Below are 16,308 nucleotides of genomic sequence, written 5' to 3'. Positions count from 1 at the left end.
TGGGACCTCGTCGTCATACGAAAATCTCCACGAAAAAGTCCCCTGCACATCCGAGATACGAGCGCTCGGGTCAGCTTGCGAAGTACCTTCGTCAAAAACTCTTAACAGCGGAGGAAGCTCCGAGCTCGGTGAGTTCGAACTCACACAATTAATCTCCTCGCGAGCTCGATAACGGCGCCGGTGAGTCGGCGAATCGATCTCGTCAGTCAGAGCCAGATCACCAACAGAACCACTTGAAGCATTTGACGCCCTCTGAACCCCACCAGCAGGAACATCGACCGACACCGGCCTAGCCAAAAGACCCGGAGACTGAGCCTGTGACCTCGACCTAAGGGTCGGTCCACGCCGAGTCTTCTGAGCTCACTCCAGCGACCCAACTTCAGAAGACTCATCAGGACGGTCGGGCAGCGCCTCCTTCTCCCTCGCCCCTGAACAAAACATACTCGGAGAATTAAGCGACGCGTAAACATTAAAATTTTTTAGGTGAGAAAATATCAACTTACTCTTAGCGCGATGACCTTTCTTCGGTCAAACAGGTGCTACCGGACCAACAGGAGTGGCACGGTTCTCGCCCGGTGGAAGAGCATAAGCAGCTTGAATTCGCTCTGCAGTAAACGCAAGCCATCGAGGGTTACCTCGCAAAGTGGCGATTAGCCCACGAAGCTCGGGAGTCATAGGCGCAGACCCAAAGGGCTTTACAAACAAGCGAAGAGGGTTTAGAAAACGCCAAAAGAAATAAAGAGGGGAAAGAAGAGATTCAAAACTCAACCAATCTCGTTGGACCACTCCCTCGGGATCGTCTCGAAGTCAAAGTCGCCGACCGACGCCTGGTTGATCTTAAAAACGAAAAATTTCTCCCTCCATTGATCATCTCTATTAGGAATACCGTCTATAATAGAGCGGCCAGGCCGAGGTGCGAGAATCATCGTCCCAGGAAAGCCGCTGTTCCTCTTAATAGAAAACAACTGCTTCAGATCCTCGAGACCGAACCTAAGGCCTTCCTCCCTAGCTCGGATCCACGAAGCCAAGAAATAACGCCAGAAATTAGGCGCCATTTGAGCAAATGCCATCCCAAGCTCCGCAAGCGCCTCGAGAAGGAAGCGAGGAAGAGGAAATGACAAACCTCCGTCCTGGAAATGCGATGTGTAGGCCACGCAATACCCCGGCGTAGTCGATTCCCCAGAGATCGTAAAGGGTCTCGATATGTTTCGCCTCGATAATCGTCGGGAGATGAGGACCAAATTTCTCGTTTGCCATAGATTCAAAACAAAAAAGTAAAAAGCGATGAGAAAGAAGGAGCGTAGTGTTGAAGAAGACGATATGCTCAGTTAAAAGTATAATATATATATAAAAAAGAAAACGGTTCCCGAAACGCTAAAGTCTAACCGGCCGCGAACCCTCGATTTTAACCGCACGATTCGAAAATGGCCGACAAGTCAAATCAAGTCGATGCGCGTCCCACTTCCCGAGAATCACGACGCCGCCGGATAACGGTAGTTTTCACCCTTTCGATTTCCCAAGCAAACCAAAAAGGCTGGGAGACAAATGTTGGACCCAATTTTGGTCCATATACTAATGGGCCGCGATCAAAGTCATGGGCCTTGAAAATCCGAAGCCCACAACCAGAATACGAGCTCGAAGACGAGCTGTCGAGATCGCGGAGATCGTGCAACAAGAGACAAAGATCTAGGAGCTGTTACGAACGTCACGGGGTCGACTTACTATAAAGGAGGAAGGAGAAACACGGAAGGAGACACGTTGAAAACCCTAGAGAGAGAGCTACACATTTACATCGATCTTGTTGTCTTTCCACTTTTAGATTCTTTCTTTATCGATCTCGTTTGTATCACTCGATCTAGTTCAATCTATTGTATTCGATCTTATTCATCAATAAAGTCCATTTTCACCTACTGGAAACTATTTAACATCATTGTGTTCTAAAGATATCGTTGCCAACATCATTTGTCTTCCCTAGATCAAACCCCGATCACTATCAAATACTTAGTGTAGATTTTAGGTTCTACACTGACCACCGAAGAGGTCGACATGATCTTCGAAGAGGTAAAACTTTAGAATTTTCATTAAACAAATTTAACTATTTAATATAATTTAACTATATTAATATGTTTTTATAGGTGGCTCCTAGAAAAAGGGACAGACAGTAGGCATAGACTATGTTAACGAAGTTGCAAAGGCAACTTTGTCATACGCTTCGAGACGGGATGAAGAGGATTCTCAGATGAAAGCTCGGATGGATAGCCAGCAGGATCGTTTAGACTCTTTTGAAGATCTGCTGGACGTGATGGCGGTGGGAAACCCTTTAGTGCAGAGAGTATTAAATGAGAGATGAGCAGCTCTCGGGCTGCCAATACGGAATCCCGAAGATGCCGATCCAGACCATTCCCACCCGAGCACTGCCACCGACTACTTCGATAATATGTAGTAGTTTTTTTTATTTGTTTTGTTTTGTATTATGAATTTAAATATTATGTTGTGACTTTTAAATAGTTTTATAAAATATGTTTTGGATTTTCATATTTCGTTTTATATTTAAATTTTTTAAAATTTCAAATATTAAATAATTTTTTTTTATTTTTAATTTAATATTAAATGGTAAAAAACTATGTAAATTCGTTGTAAACTTTACAAGAAATTTACAATGAAATACTCGTAAGGTCGTCGTAGCGTTTACGTGGAGCTTACATCAGCAGAGTTTTAAAATCCTCGTAAGTGTTACATGAGGTTTACATCGAAATAATACGAGTAATTTACAACAAAATGTTACGTCTCGTTTATGACGAAATGTTTCTTTCCGTTTTACGAGGAAAGCTTTCTTTGTAAACGTTACGAGGTGTTTACGACGAAACCTCCGTTACGACGGACGTTTAACAACGAAACGTGTTTCGACGTTAATTCGTCGTAACACCCTGTTTACGATGAATTTACAAGGAATATTGCCCTCGTAAAAAAATATTTTCTTATAGTGGTGGACATTTATTTTTATTTTTTATAAATAAATATCTATTTGTATAATTGATGATATATATTTTATATTAATTTATATTTATTGAAATATTATATAAATGATTTTTTTTTAAATTTTTGTTGTTTTATGTTCGTTTAATTTGATAAAAAATAATAAATACTAAAAGTTGGGATTATGTAGTTTATTAGTGGCATTAAAGTATTATTAATTAGTTGTTTTATTGAATAATCAATTTAGGAAATAGTTTATTAAATTAGGAAAAGATAAAGAATACTTAAAGTTAAATTTATTAATTATTTTAGTAGCAATATTTTTTAAATAAGTTGTAAGTCTTAGGGTTCCTATTTATTGTACTCTTCTTTGATAAGACAGATAAGCGAGTACGAGTAGTATGCACCACGACTCACTTGGACCTGAAAGCTCAATTTGAAACTCTTCAGAAGAAGTCAACTAGATGAATCCAGTTAGGGAAAACAACAACGCTCCCACGAGTGACACATGAATCCTCTTAAGCTATCTACAATGTTTGAAATTATTCAACATCTTAATCTACACTTTTAACATTCCCCATAATTTTTTTCTTCCACCTATTAATTCAATATTCATTTAATTTTTACTTTTAATAATTTTACTTAACAAAATTTAACACTCTATCCACCATTTTTATCTCATATTTTTCCTCTTCTAGAATTGTATTTTATTAGCTTAAAAATGAAAATATATTTTTAAACCATAATAACTAAAAATGAAATGTTGACAAAAAACTAAAATTAAATAAATTTAAATTTTAAACACAAAAAATGTCTTTAATCAACTTGAAATAGTATTTTCTTAAAAATAATGATAATTTTAATGATAATGTTCTAGTAAAAAAGATTTTTTCCTATATCTAAATCAAATAAACAAATCTATATTTATAAACCACAAAAATATAAATTTTGATATAGTTTGTTTTCATAAGAAATGTTATTTGATACAAGATAGTTGATCTCAAGTAATTACGATATGTAAATTTTGTTTTATAAAATTCCATCAACCAGTGATATTGTTGCATGTCAATACAATTTTAAAAAGAAAATTGTTCATTTTCGATCAGTTTTTTTAGTGTGGTTTAAATTGGAGAAAATCAACATAGTAGGTCTCATATTATGCACTTTCAACCTGTTGAATAAATTTAAATACAAGGGGATATATGTTGTGCAAGATGTGAAGCCTACGGGAGTCGATAAACCATGTGTTTTTCGAATGTCCTCCAACACTTCAGGTTTGGGCTCTCTCGAATATACCATCAAATCCAAAGATTTTCCCAACATCTTCTCTTTTCAAAAACATGGATCATCTTTTTTGGAGAGTCTTTCCTTAGATGGATGATCATCAGTTTGCATGGATACTATGGTACATTTGGAAATGAAGAAATAATAAAGTCTTTAGCAACCTGGATATTGATCCTAGGGAAACTCTTAAGTTGGCAGAAACATAATCAACACTCTGGGCTTAGGCACATATATTGAACGAACATAAGATAGCACAAAATGCGGAGGTTATGACACTACCGTCAATTCCAGGAAGATGGTGTTTCACAGATGGTTCTTGGAAAGAGAATGATACTTTCTACGGACAAAGTTAGTTTTGTACTCTAGGAGGATTTGATGGGCTGATGAAGACGCGAAATGTTAGAGCTAGTCTCTCTCCTCTCCATGCAGGGATGTTAGAGCTAGTCTCTCTCCTCTCCATCCAGGAAGATGGTGTTTCACAGATGGTTCTTGGAAAGAGAATGATACTTTCTACGGACAAAGTTAGTTTTGTACTCTAGGAGGATTTGATGGGCTGATGAGGACGCGAAATGTTAGAGCTAGTCTCTCTCCTCTCCATGCAGGGATGGAAGCGCTACTATGGGCAATGGAATGTATGAGGAACTTACGGCAGTTTCAGGTCACGTTTGCAACGAGTTGTTCTCAATTGGTGAAGATGGTTTCGGAATTTTGCAAGTTATTTGGAAGATTCAAAAATCCTGAAAGAAATTTTCCTCTGATCAGAGATCATCTATGTACCACGAACGCAAAATACTAAGGCGGATAGCCTAGCACGCAGTGTAAGGAAGTAACTGTCTTTCGTCGTTCACAGGGATGCAGATCTCCCGATGTGTTTCACAGAGTCAGTATGAGTCTGTATAAGTTGATGACAAAAAAAAAACATGTTGAATAAATTTAACAAGAAGTAATCTATGTTGAGATAAGCTTGAACAAAGCTTGAGAGTCCAGCAACCTATTCCTAGTTAGATTAGGATCTTTAGAGATAAGGATCATAATAGATATGTGTGATTACAATTAGGAATAGGAAATAGTAATGTCTTATATAAAGCAATGTCGAGCAATGACATTAGCTGTGCGTTTTTGAGAGTGATTGTGATTGAAAGGTTTTGAGTGAGTTTTATCCTTTGAGTGATTAATAAGAAAGAGTGTTTCTTATTCTTGAGTTCTTGAGTTTTATATTTGGTATCAGAGTAAACTAAACGACCTACGATCAAACGTACTCGTAAAGAAGGCAACGACCCATGGCTGACGCGAAAGAAGAGATCGAGATAACTACCAAAGCAACTGGGCCAACCTCCATCAAATTCCCGATGCTTAGCTCTTCCAATTACACCGTTTGGGCTATGCATATGAAAATCGCTCTAAAAGTAAATAAAGTATGGGAAACCATAGATCCCAACAATAGGCATGAAGAGAAGAACAACATCGCCACTGCGTTGCTATTCCAATCCATTCCCGAGGCATTAGTACTACAAGTCGGTGATCTAGACACAGCCAAAGGAGTCTGGGATGCAATCAAAGCAAGGCACGTCGGAGCTGAGCGAGTAAGAGAAGCTCGACTACAAAGATGGCTGATTTCGATAGACTTAAGATGAAGGAGGAAGATACAATTGATACCTTTGTCGGCAAGCTATCGGAGATTTCGTCCAAATCAGTTTCTCTTGGAGAAATAATCGATGAACCAAAACTCGTCAAAAAGTTCTTGAAAACCTTACCAAGGAAAAAATATATCCACATTGTTGCGTCCTTGGAACAGGTTTTAGACCTAAATACGATGAGTTTCAAAGATATAGTCGGCATGCTAAAAGCATACGAAGAAAGGATATGTGAAGAAGAAGAGGAAGAGCAACATCGAGATGATCAAGGGAAGTTAATGTATGTTAATTCAGAAACGCAGCATGAGAATTCATATGGGAATGCCAGAGGAAGAGGACGAGGTGGTCGCTTTGGTTGGAGAGGACGAGGACGAGGCCGGTATGGCTCTTATCAACAGCAAAGAGACACGTATAAACAAGGGCAGGAGAGAAGTACAGCCCACATTACATGCTTTCGCTGCAATAAGACCGGACATTACACAGTTGACTGCCCCGATAGATTACTTAAGTAGCAAGAAAGGGTTGAGAACAAGGATGATGGTACGGAGGAGGCTGATAATCTAATGGTACACGAGGTAGTTTACCTCAACGAGAAGAAGGTGAATCCAAGCGTGTTTGAGACTGAGCAAAACTTGGATAACTTGTGGTATCTTGATAATGGCGCTAGCAACCATATGAGTGGAAACAGAGCATTCTTCGTTGATCTAGATGAACAGGTCACTGGAAAGGTTCGGTTCGAAGATGATTCGCGCATAGACATATGAGGCAAAGGATCAATTTGTTTCCGTCTGGAAAAAGGCAAGAAGAAGATGTTAAACGACGTTTACTATATTCCAGGTTTACGAAGCAATATAATAAGTCCAGGACAGGCCACATAGGTTGGATGTGAGGTGAGGATGAAAGAAGGAACATTGATGTTGCTTGATCGTCACAGACAATTGATGGTCCAAACAACAAGATCAAAAAATAGGTTATACAAGGTTGTATTGGAGGCAGATACAACGCATTGCTTGCTTACCACAAAGGCTACTGAGTCAGGTAAGTGGCATGCGCGGCAAGGTCACGTCAATACTGAGACAATGAAGCTAATGATCAACAAGGAACTGGTCACCGGCGTACCTCGTATCATGGTTGAGAAAGAGACTTACTTGCGTAGCGTGCTTGTATGGGAAGCAAACAAGACAATCTTTCCCTCAATCAACCTCTTTCCGAGCCAAAGGACCACTCGAATTAATACATGGAGATCTTTGTGGTCCTATCACACCGTCAACCCCAGGACACAAAAGATATGTATTTGTACTAATTGACGATTACTCTCGGTATATGTGGACAGTTCTGCTCAAGGAGAAGGGTGAAGCGTTTAAAAATTTTAAAAATTTCAAGATGCTTGCAGAGCAAGAAACCGGATTAAAGATGAAAACACTACGAACAGACAGAGGAGGTGAATTCTGTTCACACGAATTCAAGCTCTACTGTAACGCAAACGGAGTTGATAGACATCTAACCGCGCCATATTCGCCGCAGCAGAATGGGGTCGTTGAGCGACGCAACCGCACCTTGATGGAGATGACAAAGAGCATCCTTAAACACATGAGCGTACCAAACTGGTTATGGGGTGAAGCGGTGAGACATGCTACATACTTGATTAATAGGATTGCAACACGCTCATTGATGGCGAAAACGCCATATGAAGCCTTGCGCTGTAAGAAACCAAGTCTCGCCCATCTTAGAACTTTCGGTTGCGTTTGCTACGCGAGAACAGAGACAGCTAGGAGAAGGAAGATTGATGATTGGTCGAGAGCCCTAGTTCACCTCGGAACAGAGCCGGGGTCAAAGGCCTATCGTTTACTTAATCCCTCAAGCAAGAGGATTATAGTAAGTCGTGATGTAGTGTTCGATGAAGAAAAGGCTTGGAACTGGGAAACACCCAACACAAACGATGATGGCAACACCAACTCTATCGTCATTAATGTACAAAGCAACGAGAAGGAGGAAGAAACTCAAGGGATGAACGATAATGTGACCAATGAAGAGGTCGATGAGGACGAAGAAGGCGATGATGGTGGGATCGAAGAAGAACAGTCCCAGCCAAGACAATCCTCTCGAGTAAGCGCCAAACCTTCTTATTTGGATGACTACATTCTTCTTGCTGAAATCGAGTGTGAGAGACTCTTGATGGTCATAAATAATGAACCTTGGGATTGGAGTGAGGAAAAGACATGAGAGTATGGGTTAAAGCTTGTGAAGAAAAGATTTGTTCGATTGAGAAGAACAATACGTGGGTTCTTGTTGACTTACCAAAAGGTTTCAAGGCAATCAGATTGAAGTGGGTATTCAATATTAAGAGGAATGCTGATGGGAGTATTAATAAATACAAGGCACGGTTAGTAGCAAACGGTTATGTTCAAAGGCACGGGGTTGACTACGATGAAGTATTTGCGCTTGTAGCTCACATTGAGATTATCAGATTGGTAATAGCAGCGTCACGAGGTTGGGAAATACATCATCTTGATGTAAAAACCGCTTTCTTGCATGGAGAATTAAAGGAAGAGGTCTATGTTAAACAGCCAGAGGGTTTTGAGGTCAGAGGAGAAGAAGGCAAAGTGTACAAGCTAAGAAAGGCTCTTTACGGTATGCGTCAAGCTCCAAGGGTGTGGAAAGTAAAGCTCAACCAGATACTAAAAGGTCTAGACTTTCAGCGTTGCTCAAAAGAGCCATCACTCTATCGAAGAGAAGATAAACGTGGAGTGTTGATCGTGTGTGCATATGTTGATCATCTACTTGTCACGGGCACCACAACACAAGCAATCTTTGAGTTTAAACGGGAGATGTCAAGGTCATTCGAGATGAGCGACCTAGGGAAATTGACATATTATCTTGGTATTGAGGTAAGACAATTCGAAGGAGGGATAGTGTTGATGCAAGATAGATATGCTCGAAAAATCCTTGAGGAAACAAGAATGCACTCGTGTAATCTTACCCACATACCGATGGACATGAATGTAAGACTGTCCAAAGGTACGGATGAGTCGAGTATTGACGAGACAAGCTATCGAAGAAGCATTGGATGCCTCCGTTACCTGCTACACACACGCCCAAACCTCTCCTTCAGCATTGGAGTACTCAGCCGGTACATGCAAGAGCCGAAGGAGTCTCGTGGCTCTGCACTTAAACATGTACTAAGGTACCTACAAGGCACAACTTCGCTTGGTCTTGTGTTCTCACGATCAACGCCGCTTGAACTAGTGGGCTACAGCGACAGTTCACACAATGTTGATGATGATGATGGCAAAAGCACAACTGGCCATGTATTATATCTTGATGGAAGTTCGATAACATGGTGCTCCCAGAAGCAAGAGATCGTCGCACTATCATCATGTGAAGCCGAATTTATGGCTGCTACAGAGGCAGCAAAACAGGTGATTTGGTTACAAGAAGTACTTGGTGAGATCGTGGGAAAATCATGCAAAAGGATAACAATACGGGTTGATAATAAGTCTGCAATTGCACTTACTAATTTCATGGACGAAGTAAACACATACATAGGAGGTTTCACTTCATCAGAGAATGTGTGGAGAATGAACAAATTGAAGTGGAACATGTATCCGGGAATGAGCAGAGAGCAGACATACTGACCAAGGCACTTGCGCGGATAAGATTCAAGGAGATGAGAAGCCTTATTGGAGCTGAAGATGTAAGTGAAAATGAGTTCAAGCTTAAGGGGAGAATGTTGAGATAAGCTTGAACAAAGCTTGAGAATCAAGCAACCTATTCCTAGTTAGATTAGGATCATCTTTAGAGATAAGGATCATAATAGATATGTGTGATTACAATTAGGAATAGGAAATAGTAATGTCTTATATAAAGCAATGTCGAGGAATGACATTAGCTGTGCGTTTTTGAGAGTGATTGTGATTGAAAGGTTTTGAGTGAGTTTTATCCTTTGAGTGATTAATACGAAAGAGTGTTTCTTATTCTTGAGTTCTTGAGTTTTATAATCTACATCAAAATTTTGGATTTTCAACAAGTTCATTGCTTGTCACTATTGAAAGTTTTATTCAACAGGTCCATTGCATATGGTTTTAGAAATTCATTTTTGAATAATATAGATAGGTACACCAAACATGTGTAGCAAAGTAAGCAGAGACTAACACAACTCAAAGTGTGGAGAACCTGTTTATTTGAGGAGAAAATTTTGTCTTATTTTTCAGTTCAAATTAAGAAACTTTTTCGAGTTCAAAATAATTGAGGGGTTTTAGGAATAACCCTTTCTAAAAGCATAATTTGTTAAGATTATGTTTAATAAGTTGGGATTAACTTGAGTAAATATGTAAAAGGAGATAGGTTTGGAACTTTTATTCAGCTTTTCTACTTGATGGAACTTTGGCCGAAAAATATCAAAAACAATAGCCAATAATGAGTAATTACATGTATCTCTCGGATCCTTGGGGCTATGTTTCTAGAGGTTTAGAACCTGCTAGCTTTGATTTCTACAAATGTATCTCAATCATGTATCTCTCCTTGTATGTTTCCTTGTTTTAAATTTTAATGGAAATTCAGTGTGAAAAAAGAGTAATTACAAGGTTTCCCCTCTTCTGGATTTAAGACTTTTATACAGTTTCATTTAAGAATTGTACTAGAGATGTAATATGTTTTGAGAAAATGACTAGGATAGCACTAAAAAGGTTTTTGTCACAAATATAGCCTCTAAGAATAAAAATGACTAAAATAGCACTTAATGTTTTATCAAAAGAGATAAATATACACTTATACTCTAATGATAAATTAATTTAGACATTAGGGTTTAGAGTTAAGGAGTGGGGTTTAGGATTTAGGGTTTAGAGTTTAGGATTTAGGGTTTAGAGTTTAGAGTTTAGGGTTTAGGGTTTAGGGGTGGAGTTTAGGCTTTAGGGTTTAGAGTTAAAGGGTGGGGTTTAGGATTTAGGGTTTAGGATTTAGGATTTACGGTTTAGAATTTAGGGTTTAGGGTTTAGGGTTTAGAGTTGGAGAGTGAAGTTTTGGGATAAGATTTCAAATTTTAAAAAATTAAAAAAAATTAAAATTTTCAAAAATAAAATGCTATTTTGGTCATTTTCATTTTTGAGGGTTATTTTTGTGACATAAACTTAGAAAAATGTTATTTTGGAGATTTGCCTAATATGTTTTTGCTGGCTTTGGAAGTTCTCCTCTACAATATAAAGTCAGCGGAAGTTACGACCGTTCCTAGTTGAGAGAATTACTTGTTTCCATGGATCATGAGCCAAACAAGTCTTCGAAGTCGATGACCATAATGAAAAATAAGCCGTTGGTGTCATCAAGCCACCACAAATTATGTAACAGGATACTTGGAAGGTGATTCTTTTAAAGCTTAAATAGTTGTTGAGACTTCAGATTTGGATAAAGGTTTCATCGCATACTAATGAAGGCTGTTATATACAAGAAGAGAGCTGGGTGGAGGTTCTGTGTCAAGGAGGTAGTATGTCAGTGAATCATCCTTTTGTGACTGTTCCACGGACTTTCCGGGACTAGTTCGTTCGGGACGAGTTTATCAGTGGAACGAAAAGAACAACCAAATAAGCAAAAGGAAGAAGGCACTATGAAAGAGGACGAAGAGAAGAACGTGACTGTTAATGCACCGGTGCAAAAAAAAAAATTTGTATATTCCAGCACGGTCCAAGATTTGGAAACTCTACCAAACCAATCGCCAACTTCGTCTGAATGCAAAATCTCTCTCTATATATTGATAAAATCCAAACCGATAACGATTGCTCAATAGTCAACAAGTGTTAATCATGATATCAGATATCAGAGACGAAGGTCTCATGTCAGACCCAGTACAAATATCAAACATAAGGAAAAGTGTAAAAAAAAACGTACACGGTATGTGTACATCCAGAACATTTCCTCCCAACTCAGCTTCGGGTTCTTCAACTTTGTTATACTCCCAAGCTCATCACTGCCTTAAGAAGACGACCCTACGGAACATATCATCTTCTAAAACGGTGAATCAAGATACGGTCAAGTGGAGGGGAGATTTGTATCCGTCAACATCAACAGACTTGCCCCCAGCATATCCATGGGTTTTGTGAGATACATACACGTAGATCCTGGTTTTCCTGAATAATGCAAAGATTATGTAAACTACGAAAAAAGCGGAGTGCAATAATCCTGCAAGAAATGAGCTCTCACAGTCATATAAGTGGATAACATGCAGCTATTTCTGTGGCTCCTCCTCAGACTCTGGTTCCCATACAGCAAGAGTACTCATGCCCTGTTACATTAATAGACGATTAGCAATAAAACAATAAGCAATTTAATCAGAAAAATACCCCACTTCCCCTTACCGGTGTAGTCTTTTGATTTCTCTCAATGTTTTGAATTCTACCTTTTTTTGCCTCCAAATAAGATGCAAAATTAAATATATAGATCACTTGCAAATCCATGCTTGACCTTTCAAATATACACTCTTCATTTCCGATACTGAGATCTCCTGGTCTTCATAGCACGCTTAACTACAGCAAACAAATGTTCAGGCAGTGTAATATCCTTTCCTGACAACTCGGTAACAAGTGCATCTGTGCATCCTTTGCGATGACAAGCAGATATTAGAACATTGTAGGTCACATTATCAGGCTTCAGCCCACACTCTATCATTCGATAAAGGATGTCGGTGGCGATATCTACGTTGCCAATCTTGCAATGGTGATTCATCAGAACAGTATACATCTTAACGTCTGGTTCTATACAAGCAGCTCCTAACTTTTTCCAAATCTGTTTCGCTTCTCCTCGAAGAAGGCAACCCATCTCTCTATCCAACCTCAGATAACCATGAAACAAAACCGTGTATATTATCAAATCAGGTTTTATCCCTCTCTGCTTCATCGCTTCGAAAAGATCACTGGCTTTCTGCAACTCCATTAGCCTAGAGTACGTCTGAATCATGATCGTATAAGTGACGAGATCAGGGAGGTTTCCTCTCCCAACCATTTTGTCAAACACCAGCTCGGCTTCCCTCACGCTATCTACCTTACTTATCATTTTACCGTACATGCTCCTCGCGGGTTCGACTCCATAAGCCCACATCCTTTTCAGCACCCTCAGAGCTTTGCCCTGACAATTCTTATTATCCTCGTCGCAGAGAGCGGTAAACAGTTTAAAGCACAGGTTCTTGGGCAGAGGAGAGTTTAGCTCAACAAATTTTCTATAGGCGTCTTTAGCAAGGCCGGAATCACAATAGCCTTTCACCAAGCTGGCGTAATTCTCCGGGCACTTGTCTTCAAGACTCGTGAAGAACTCTCTGGCTTCTTCTAATTTACCCGCGGAACAGAGGCCGTCGATGATCACACTGTGGGTCACAGCAGTGGGCTCTACACCTTCATTTCTCATAGCTTTGTAAATCTCAACCGCCTTTTCGCTATGACCGTTCCTGGCGAGCCCACCGGCAATCACGTTGTACGTGATCACATCAGGATCCGTGCCCTTTGCTCTCATCTCATCAAACAAATCGAGCGCATCGGCGAATCTGCCTTGAAGGCAGTAGCCGTCGATCAGAGTCGTGTAGTTGACGACATCAGGAACCATTCCTTTATCCATCATCTCTTCGAGCAGCTTCATAGCTTCGTCCACTCTCTCGAGCTTGGTAAGAGCTTCGAACGCGGCGTTGTAACACACCTCGTCCAGGAAAACATCCATCTCTTTGAACTCTTGGAACCTTTTCAACGCTTCCAGCCACATCGCGGACTCACGCAACGCTCCCATCTTACAGTAGCAATCGAGGATCGAACTCACGATCACGCAGTTGATCCTCAGTCCCTTTTGCAGCATCGCATCCACGATTCTCAAAGCTTTATCCAACTCCAAGCTTTTGCAGTACAAATCGATTATCACCGAGCAAGCGTAAACATCAGGACCGATACCAAACTCCTCCATTTTGAAAATAACTTGTTCCGCGGCTTCTGCATTCATCTCCTTGCAGAATCCGCGAACCAGCATCCCGAACGCGAACCCAAGCGCGTCACCAGAGAGAGCTTTCGCATCTATCAGGTCGTCAATCAAAGCAAAAGCCATCTCTGTCTTGCCGTTCAAACAAAGCCCTTCAATAAAAGTCGTATAAGCAAACACGCTGGAAGTCTCTCCGAGCAGCCTCGCGGCTCCGTCCAAATCGCGTTTTCGACACAAGGCCTTAACCACAATCGCGTAAGTGTAGTCGTTCGCGGACAGGCCAAGCTGGTTAAGCTGGCGGAAAAGAGCCACCACCATATCGGTTCTACCGAACTCGACCAAACGGTTCATCAAGAAGTTGCAGGACTTGATGCCAGGGACGCAGCCCAGGCGTCTGCTCTGGTACAAGACATCTATAGCTTCGTCGAACATACCGAGGCCGACGTAGGCTTTAACCAAGGCGCCGGAGACTCGAGCCAAGAGGAAGTTAGAGGAGTCAGCACCTTCTTCTTCCCCGATTGCTTCCATCAGCTCCATCACGCAGAAACCACGCTCCTCCTCGTTCGTAATTACTTCGACCAGCACCGAATCTAACTTCCTGTCTAACCGCCAGCGGGAGAGGATTCTGACGAGAGCCGCGTACGCGTTGAGGTTAAGCGGGACCCCGTTTTGTTTGAGCTGGCGGAGGAACGAGAGAGCGAGGTTTGGGTCGTCTTCGGCACTGTTGAGGACTCGGAGAAGGCCGGTTTGATTGATATTGGAGAGACTGAAATCGAAGTTGTTATTCACCTGCTGTTCACAGTCTGAGAGGTTAGGGTAAGGGGCAGAGACCGTGGAGGAGAAACGCGAAGAGGCGGATGCTGCTGCTCTCCGAGCCAGTCTCAACTGTGAGAGTAATGGTGGAATTGGAGAGAACCGCATCATATTGGCGATTTGGGTTTCAGTGAGAGACGACGACAAGCACTTTTTTTTTTGGTACAACCCTAAACACACCCGTTACCGGCCCTTTGAGCCAAGGATATGTTACTCTATTTATATTTGTCATTTTTATTACTTTTTTTTTTTTTTGTGCACAGTCATATTTATTATATATTATAGAGAAATTATGCTACATATACACATAAAATACCATAGTTAGGTTTTTGTTTCTAATTTTTATATAGAAATTAGTTTTAAAAAAAAAATAGTTTTTAAATTACTAAATGATAAAACAAGGGTTATATTGGGTTTTAAGCAAACACTCGAGATTAACATCCGTACTCATGTGCGAATGTTCATTTTTAATTTTTTATGAATTAATATTTTTTTATTATTATTAGTGTTACATATAGTTGTATAAGTATTTGAGTATTTTTAGGTTTATATATATTAGAATTGAACCGCATAGGGTACCACGGTTATTTTTAGTTTGGATTCAAAATACATGTCTAGAATCGGTTAGTATTGTTTACTTTTGGTACAAATATTCAAGTCTGTTTCAGATACATAAAATTTTGGATATTTTTGAGTTTCTATACACTAAAAACCTAATTTATCAGGACTTGGAATGACCTAACTCAAAACCCATCCGAATAAATATTCGAATGTAGCCTAATTTCAAAACCCAAAAACACAATACGCGAAAGAAACAACCCGAACTTGAACGGGTATCCAAATGTCTATGCCTAACTGATTCTGTAATTTTTTAAAAAAAATTCTTTGTTAACCATTTTGAATTCTTGTCACAAATAAATCTGTTTCATTCAAAGATGTCAAATTATTATGGTTAATATGTAAATATATGTTGTCAAAATATTATAGAAAAGATAATTAATGAAGTAGTTAAAAAGAGTGATAAAAAAATGTAAAAGATAGAATAAAACACTTCATATCTAAATTATGTTTGTAATAAATGATGTCGAATTATTTAGAAAACTAAATAAATAAAGTGATTAGAATTAGTTAAAAATTGAATGAAAATCTGTAAAAATACTTAAAAATATGCAAATATTATTCTGTACTTCGGTTTTAATAGAATACTAGGTTTTGATCCGCGTAACCGCGCGGATTTTGTTCATTTTTAACATAGTATAAATGATCAACAGTTTTCCATGTTTGAACGTATGTTAACTATTTATATTGTGTTTAGAAGTTAAACCAATTGAATAATACATTACATAAGTTATTTTTCATTTGATCATATTTTACTATATGGACCATTTTCAATTGTATTTGGTTATAGATATAATTATTTAGTGTACTTGTGTATGTTTATATGTCTATAATAGTTTGCCAAATATATGTTATATTTTCCAAAGTAAGTTATATGAATCAATCATCTAAGACTCTTTAAAAAGAATTGTGCATCTTAAAATTATATTAATATTAAAGTTGAGATTTTTATCGCAAATTTTAGAATTTAGTTAGTATAATTATGCATCATCTGAATTTCATCAATGCAAATCTAAATTATCAACTATAAATTTATTTTGAA

At 39.2% G+C, this 16,308-nt stretch overlaps 1 protein-coding gene across 1 annotated transcript; it reads right to left on the bottom strand.

Annotated features, from left to right (window-relative positions):
* Window positions 1-11,609: 11,609 nt before the first annotated feature.
* On the bottom strand, window positions 11,610-14,854 carry LOC106427612 (pentatricopeptide repeat-containing protein At2g26790, mitochondrial). Its single transcript, XM_013868329.3, has 3 exons — window positions 12,239-14,854; window positions 12,084-12,165; window positions 11,610-12,010 (listed from the first exon to the last, which is right to left on the bottom strand). Exon 1 carries the CDS (start codon window positions 14,757-14,759, stop codon window positions 12,363-12,365), a length of 2,397 nt encoding a protein of 798 aa, XP_013723783.1. The 5' UTR covers window positions 14,760-14,854; the 3' UTR covers window positions 11,610-12,010; window positions 12,084-12,165; window positions 12,239-12,362.
* Between the last annotated feature and the right edge of the window lie 1,454 nt (window positions 14,855-16,308).

The sequence above is a fragment of the Brassica napus genome, chromosome C4, assembly GCF_020379485.1.
Source record: "Brassica napus cultivar Da-Ae chromosome C4, Da-Ae, whole genome shotgun sequence".
Classification (NCBI taxonomy): Eukaryota; Viridiplantae; Streptophyta; class Magnoliopsida; order Brassicales; family Brassicaceae; genus Brassica; species Brassica napus.
The sequence above is the reverse complement of the archived record's forward strand: the minus strand, read 5'-3'. Positions and strand labels throughout refer to the sequence as shown.

Bases quoted from the DNA above. Each gene is read 5' to 3' on its own strand.
- LOC106427612 (XM_013868329.3), bottom strand. From the start codon at position 14,759: ATGATGCGGTTCTCTCCAATTCCACCATTACTCTCACAGTTGAGACTG.